The sequence below is a fragment of the Lepisma saccharinum genome, chromosome 24 (genome assembly GCF_977018435.1).
Source record: "Lepisma saccharinum chromosome 24, izLepSacc3.1, whole genome shotgun sequence".
NCBI classification, from domain to species: Eukaryota; Metazoa; Arthropoda; class Insecta; order Zygentoma; family Lepismatidae; genus Lepisma; species Lepisma saccharinum.
This window is the reverse complement of record NC_139252.1, coordinates 57,564,218-57,572,813: the sequence shown is the minus strand read 5'-3', so window position 1 is coordinate 57,572,813 and position 8,596 is coordinate 57,564,218. Positions and strand designations below refer to the sequence as shown.

General features: G+C 39.1%; 1 protein-coding gene across 1 annotated transcript; it reads right to left on the bottom strand.

Moving 5' to 3' along the window:
* Positions 1–2,093: 2,093 nt before the first annotated feature.
* Positions 2,094–2,606, bottom strand: LOC145978192 (protein GVQW3-like). Its single transcript, XM_083110633.1, has one exon. It carries the CDS (start codon positions 2,604–2,606, stop codon positions 2,094–2,096), a length of 513 nt encoding a protein of 170 aa, XP_082966759.1.
* Positions 2,607–8,596: the final 5,990 nt, after the last annotated feature.

Below are 8,596 nucleotides of genomic sequence, written 5' to 3'. Positions count from 1 at the left end.
GCCACTATGATTCTCAAGGGGGTTCCTGGTTGGTGAGTTTTTGGTATGCCATATGCACAGGGAAGGCTGGGGTGGGTGTTCCTTAGTTTCTTCTTTTCACTATCTTGAAGGAGGGCGCAGTTATCTATGGCTCGGCAGACGGCTGTATTGTATCTGCTCGTGGGGTCACGTTTCAGCTTTTTGTAGCCATCAGAGTTTAGTTTTGCTTGCATTTTGTCACTGTATTGGCCTTTTTCCATTATGACGTATTGGTTACCCTTGTCCGATTTAATGCACCAACATTTGTTGTCCTGTAGCCACTTTCGGAATTCTTGTGTTGTGTTCCTTAGTTTATTGTGCACTGTGGGTTTATGTTTGTTAGTAGGTTGGGCGTGTTGGCGGAGGATGATGGAAGCACATATAAGGCGAACACACTCGGCATCTTGGTTAGTTTTTCGGCAGAGCAGATTAAGTCTAGGGAGGGGGGGGAGTCATTTAGGAGGTTGAATTTGAGGCCGTGTTGGAGGAGGGAGAGAACACCATCAAAGAAACCCATGCCATCATCCAGCAAAAACCAGCACTAAACCTGGACAATGGACAAGCACACCCAACTTGGCACCCTGTCCTCAGAAAGATCCCCGACCTGAAAAAGAAAAGATGCCATGCACATACTCGACCCCCCTCCAGCCACGTGGGGAACAGGAACGGCACATTACCGAACAACACGGCCCAGCCCCCCAACCCCCAACTGACAACGCCACCGGACAACAGGAAGCAGACGACGCAAACCAAGATGCGTGCGCCAGTGCTACCGAACGGGAAAAATCGCAACTACCGCCGCCCGGGAACAAACAATGTAGTGACGCGGTACCATCTCCGCTTCAAACGCCGTACCCTTTTGTGAATGAAGACAGTGGATCTTCGAAATTAATAGGATTGAACAATTAAATTGTGCAACGCGGAAGTACGAAATCTTTTAAATTTCACGTAAGTAATTTCAAACCGCGTTTACCGCAACCACCATGAACTGCATATTTTTGTCTTTACATATGAAGAGTGTATTCATGAATATTGGCAGCATGGCATTATTGGGTGTTGGAACTTCGAAGACTCTGAGAATCATCACCTACTCCCCCTCCCCCCAGCTCCCTTTAATTTGCAAATGGACTGATCCAAAAGTTACACTGTCCTATGTTAGTGCGTAACCAACAAGAAAGCCAGGGAAAAAATCCCTTTTTTGTTGCGTTGATTGATTTGGTTTATTTTACTTCGCAGTTCTGCCACTTGGCTAATCGCAAAGATGAGGATGAGTGATGATATGATGAATTTGATGAAGGGGCACTCACAAAGAACACCTATGTCCAGGCCTGGATTCGAACTCGGGACCCCTGACATCATAGCGCACTGTGCTATCCCACCATGGAGGCTGGCTTTTGTAGCTTTGATTTCAATACAATGAAAGTACATAATGTGAGCAATGTGCATACAAGAATAATTATGTACGAGGGGGTGCTGAAAAGTTCGTAGCCCAACCCAGAAGGAGTGCACGTGGAATAATGAAATTTTACAGTTATTCTACATACTCCCCTCGAAGTTCAATACACTTCCTTGCACGGTGCTCCAATTTTTGCAGACCAGTGAAAAATAATTCTGAAGGCTGTTCCACACACCACTGTTCCGTAGCACTAATCACCTCCTTATCAGATCCAAAATGGCATCCTTTCGAGTGTTGTTTGAGTTTGGGGAATAGGTAATAGTCTGACGTAGCTAGATCTGGGGAATAAGGGGGATGATCTAGACATTGGAACCCTAGATCATGCAATGTCAGTTGTGTTTGCAGTGCTTGATGGACAGGGGCATTGTCTTGCAGGATCAAAATTCCTTTTTTTATTTTTCCGCGGCGTTGAACTTTCAATTTGTCTTTCAATGTTGTGAGTAATGCAGAGTAATACTCTGCATTAAATGTGTGACCCTTGGGCAGGTAGTCTATGAGTATGACTCCATCCTTATCCCAGAAGAATGTTGCAAACACTTTCCCAGCCGACTTCTGCCTCTTGAACTTTTTGGGACGAGGGGAACCTGAGTGCCGCCACTCCATTGCCTGTTGTTTCGTTTCAGGATCGTAGTGGTACAACCATGATTAATATTTGTGACAGAAATTGGTCAGCATTGCGTTCAAAATTGCCAATGACTTCCCTTGATGTCCTCACTCTTTCACACTTTTGATCTGCTGACAGATTTTTGGGAACCCATTTTGCCGAGAGCTTGCGCATGTCCAAGTCGTCATGAATTATGGTACCAACGCGTTCCCGAGAAATGCCCAAAATCTCTGCCACATGTTTTGCTGAGATTCTGCGATTTTCAAGAATAAGGTCATGAATTTCATCCAAGATTTTGGGGACAGTCAATGTTTTTGGTCTTCCTGCACGTGGAGCATCATCTGTTGAAAAATCGCCACATTTAAACTGTGTCACCCACTTCTTCACCACTGCATATGATGGAGGAGAGTCCCGTAGTGTTCCACGGATTTCCTCATGAATTTGCTTCGGCGACTTTCCTTGGTGGAACAAAAATTTGATGACAGCTCTGATCTCGATGTTTGTAAACTTAGCTGGCTGGACACACATGATCACTTCAGGGGCTTTAAAAGCACAATAACAATTCCGTCATTAATATGAAAATTTGCATGTGTACATACCAAGATATATTCTTTAAAACTGTAAGGTTTCATCATTCCACGTGAAATCCTTCTGGGTTGGGCTACAAACTTTTCAGCACCCCCTCGTATAAATGAAATGAATGTTTTAAAATGTGCACTAGATTAAAGAAACTGATGGTAAAAACCTTTAAAGAAGTGTTGCTCCAGAACAAAATTTCACCACCGTATAAGCACACTGGGACTATTCAAAGCTTGTCACTGCCCAACTGCTCACAGTATTTCTGCCATAAGCTGAAATTCCTGTTTAGTCTTCTTTGTAGGGATGGAACCGATTAATTGGTACTCTATCGGTAACGGCCGATATAGGCACATCGGTTTATCGGTAAAATTACCGATCTGATATATTGATAAATATCTGATAATTTAGTGGAAAATTCTGCCATTTTGTTGTATGCCCTACTTTCTAAAAAAGTAAATGTTTAAATATGCAATTTCTTTTTCACTGCAGCCACCTTGAAACACTCATTTATTAAGGAGGAGAATGAACGTTTCAGGTTCTTCAAGGACCATTTCTAATTTTATATCGGATTGGTTATCGGTATCGGTAAATTTTATGTTGGTAATTTATCGGTAGCAGCCAAAATTTCATATCAGCCCATCCCTACTTCTTTGTATTTGATTGTTGCAGAACAAATGTCCCTTCCTCTTCTTATTATCGTGTATATGCAGTACTCTCATGTTCTCTCTTATTACTACTGTGCACAAATTCTGCAGCTTATTTCGAACACAGTAGGTTAAAATTATTTTTCCTTGTCAATTTATGTGAATACTTTATGGAGATTTCACACCAAAGTAGTAAGCGACACATGTTACTTGGTGATTGACCAATTGAATTCAGGCTTGTGCAGCATGTCTTGCCGTTAAGGTTTCAGACAGTGTGATCAATTGGTTCGATATCAACTAGTATGTGTCGCTGATCAGTTTGGTGCGAAATTTCCCTTACGGTATTATGTAAAATTTACAACCAAATTTTACATATTATATACTGCATTTACATGGCTAAAGGAAGAATATTGATGGTCTTGAAGAGATTTAGTTCCATATTGACAGTATTGCATTGCATAATGAATTTTCAGTGATAATGAATGTAAAAAGCTCTCTGTATTAATAGTAACTATATGTATGTATGTCTTTCCCCATGACAAATTTCGAAGAGATTTCTCCAGGCTATCTTGTATTGTACAAGATTCCAAACCCAAACTACTGACTGCTAACATATGCTAATAATAGTGTTAGCTCCTGAATGATTCGAACCCCCCGCCCCCCACACACACAAACATAAACACATTCATAAATATATGGCAGATAGCCAGGAAGAATTTCTTGATCATTTTTGTACAGTGGTTATAAGCAGAGTTACGAATATTGTGAAGCTTTAATAGATTCTCATTCATAATGTTAATTACATATAAGTATTTGAAGCATTTAAGTTTTTTTATATAATTTACGCAATAAAGAAGTTAACAATGACATTACTTTGTGTATAAATATTTGTATTACATAAAGGTGAAATGATAGTACCCAAAGGTATATTTAGTATTTTGTACGTTTTTTTTTTTTACTTCATTTACACTTGCTTCTTATAATATGTGTAGTATTCAGAGAATAATCTTAGAGTAGAATTTCCAAAATAAACAATTCACATAATATATAGTTTCCAGATAAATATTATTTTTGTATTCAACTACTAATGTAAAGTAGAACAGTTGGTGATTTAGAAATTTCATTTTGTTATGCACAATCTTTAATGTACAAGTTTTAATTTAATACATTTGCTGCATTCCTACATAGTTTGTAAAAATGTTATATGTTTTTGCTGCCGTAGGATCAAATTAATGTTTATTAACAGATATTTAATATGTTACCTGTTAGTGGACATACTCATACTCAAAATGCAAAACTACGAATTATGGAGTGTATTTACTGTGATATTTATGTATGTAGTCAGTCTCTCTAGTAACTAGTAGTTCTCTGCGATAGGAATAGTTGAATTGCAGAGTTTGGATTATGAAAGATATGGTAAGTGTTGCATTGTGCAACTCTCAGTTGTCTTGTGTTGGAATGTTGTTTAACAGTTGTTTTTGAATATGCGAGAGTTGTTCAATACTCAGCGATGGATGAAAAGAGTGTTATACGTGACAGAACCAAAATACTCATAATTTTTATTTTTCACTTCCTTTTCCAATTCGCCCGAACAAACTATAGTTAAGAATACATTAGCAAATTTCGGTGCATTATATTTATTCCTGTATGAGGTAGGTTGTGAAAGAATGTTTGTATGTAAATAAGCCGAATTAACTAATACATAACTTTACAGCTATTGATATACTCATAAGATGAGAGATGTAAGAACGATTCATAAATCTTAAGCACGATACCTACTCATATGAAATACATGCTTGTATGTGTACACTAGATTACAAAGGTAAAGAAGTAAATGTTACATTGTTATGCAAGGACAATGCAATAAATGAACTTCGTTGAGCAATGTGATTGTGTACATTGGAAAATCTGTAGGGTATTTAGAAAGTGTGTCCCTTTAGTGAAAAGCAGCAAATTTTGCATGAATGATGATGAAGTCTATGCACAACTTTACGGCAGGTTTCAAACCGTCAACAAGTAACATGTGAGATGCAAGTTTCACACTGAAGTGACGAGTGTCATGAATTGGTAATAAAATAATGAGTTCGCAAACTGCAACCAACTTCCAGTGGTGATTTTTCTTGTTCATGTAAAGGAGATCCATGTGAAGAGCCTCCCCGATAGCATAGTGGTAATGTTGTTGCCTTGCATTCAAGGGGTCCAGGGCTCGATACCTGGTGGATGCACATTGCACATTGGTTTGGATCCCATTTTAAACTGTCGTTACCCCCACACCCCCTATACGCCTTCATGGCATGGTGCTAAGCACAGGGGAGCACTTTTTTTTTAGGTCCAATCCCGATTAGCCTATTTGTGCATAAAGTGGACTTAAAACAACAATTCAACCAACCAATCAATTCGAGCCAAGCCCCATGATAGCTGTTGATGCTGCAATGTGACGTTAGTGATCATGGAAGAAAGAACCCAGACTACAGATACTGCGAGAACATGTCATAATATTATCAGTGTTTAATAGTCTCACAATCCACCTCCTCACATTGCAGAAATTGTAAATAAATATTGGTGAAGGGCATAGTCTTAAATGATTCAGCCTTCCTTGAGATATGCACATGTAGGTACCTCTCACAGCCAACAGATTAAGCCGACAAAGCAGCCTAATGTGATGCAAGCGACGTAGGCCCCTCCCATCTGATAAAAAGCACATGCGAGATCAACATACTGAGGGGGGACAATGCACGGTATAGAGAAAATGGCCCAATCTGAGTGACATGCAAGAGATGACATCTACAGCCTGTGTCACTTTCCGTATGGAAGGTTCCATACATTTTTGAAGGTCTGTTTCCAAGTTACATGTGTCATTTGTGGCTTCGGTCTGAAAGCTGGCTCACAGTTCAACATGACTCGGTCTTCCATTTTCCATTTGTAAGCACAGTCCATAGTGGCTTGAAAATATTTTACAGTGTATCTGCTAATGCTATTAACTATTATCAGAATTGAATTTGTAATGTCTTGGAAACCATTCACTTCCATTTCATAAACCTTAGATACAATAAATCCGAAGCAAAATAAACATCTAAAAATTGAACCGAGGCATTCTCTCCCTGAAGTGCTCTACTTGCTTCATGAAATGTCACAAACTTATTATACCTGTATTCCAAATTACGGTAATAATAACCTGTTTCACAAGAGCCCGTGAGGGTCAGGATCTACGTACTGACTGCCAGCCTCGCTCCCACCTGCCGACGTGAGAGATAGTCCAACCAGTTATGGGGTGACGTGTGGTCAGCACGACGAACCCCCAGTCGTTATTACAGGTTTCCTTGACCGTGTTGCGCTACTCATTCATAGCTCCCCAATTTCCTCAGGATGGTGGGTGGCCACCGATCCTGTTCACGGGTCGAAATCTCGGGAGTAAAGTTCTTACGCTTCCCCCCCCCCCCCCCCCCCCCAGGATATTCAAACCTGGTTGCATCCCATAGACGGAGCCCAAAGCATGATGACAGACCGGACGGTGCAGGACTTCCAAATGAAGGCCATGTATGAATTATCTGTCTAAGGGTGTTGAGTAGTCAAACCACGATCTTTCAAAGGTTTCCGGGTTTGAATCCCATCCTGGTTGTTGTGTTCCTTTGGAAATGCCCCTTCCTCATTATCATGCATTCTTTTGATTAGCCTAAAAAGGCCAAAAGATGATAACTAACTGCATATTGGTGTTGTTCATAATTCCCTTTAATAAAAATATCCTGTCATGTATACTGACAGAGGTTAATTTACACATATGTAGGTTCTTCATGGAATAAAGTTGATCATGAGAATTCACACTAACAAAGACTCAATACATAACTATATCCTATTTCCAAGATGTCTGATCTTCCATTTTCATACATAAATAATTTTACAAGCAATTGAATGTTCAATTATGACATAATGCAATTCAGCCTCATTTCCTGATGGAAGTACATTTTAGTGGTTTTAAATAATTAGCCTCTATGCATAAAGTGCATTAAAAACAAACTTCTGATAATTGTAACAGGCTATAGAAGCCAGTCTATACAGCTCCGAACAAACAAAGTAAGTTTGAAGTTTTATTCTAACAATCTTGTCACTTCAATGTTGCCAGGTCTTGTAAGGACACCCACATTGAAACACCAGTGGTGATTGGTGTAGAATTCACTTTCATCAGGAAGTTCAGAAGATAGCAAGAGGGGGCAGCCGAGACAAAAAAAAATGTAACCAAACCGTAAATTTATCCTCGGGCTACATTTTCCTATTCATCTATTAGGAGAAATAGGGAACGTACTGTTAACAGTTTCCTATCTTTACCGGGGGGGATTATGTTTAATTAAACTTTAGTTATTATTTCAGCTCATTCAAGTTCATGTAATCTTTCATGTCTAATACTGCGTAGAAATTTTCAGCGAAAAATGCAGGCTCGACCAGGACTCGAATCCGGGTGTCTGGCATACCGTGCCATTGCTCTAACCACTGAGCTACCGAGCTAGCCTGGCCTCCTGATTTTTCGCTATCACTGTTTTACCTGCATGGAATTGTCTCTGGCAGTGCTACAGCAATGGGATCTGTTGTCTTTGAAACACAGTAGACTTCGACGTTGCCTGGTTCCTCCCCGCACAGAGATGCTAATTATTAAAGATTAGCATGTCTAAGTTTATTTCGGTAATAACTCGGCCTTTTCATCAATTATTACCCTTGTTCAAGTACACTTTTATATTGTACACATTTATATATGCACCAATAGTTCTGGAATTTGCGAAACTTGTCCTTGCACTATAAAACAATGTAGCAATTACTTACGGACTGTAAAAAATTTTGTTCCATGGAAATACAGGGTGTAGGTTAAATTAGGTTCATATGTGAAAACAGAAATGGAAGTATTCCGAAAGGCATATTAATTGCATTTTATGCATGGTTATTCAAGTTCAAAAGTTCATGTAAATACAGTATTGAAAACAAAATACATTTATTTTAATGTTGTTTCCTTTAGGTCTATTCTCAGTAAAACATTTGCCACAGTAGTCGATAGATTCATAATTGTCATAATATATTTGTCATATATAAAGAAATTACCCACATGTGTAAGATTATATAACCTTTAAATGGCAATGCCATTAGCTAGATAGTAATTTATGTTCACAAATATAATGGTTTAAAATCCTGGTACATATATTTGAATCTTGATAAAGTTACAAGAAATTTAGTCTGATTCTATTGTTAAAAATGTATAATCGTGATACACAATCACACACGGCATACTCAAGCGGTTGTGGTATTCAGTAT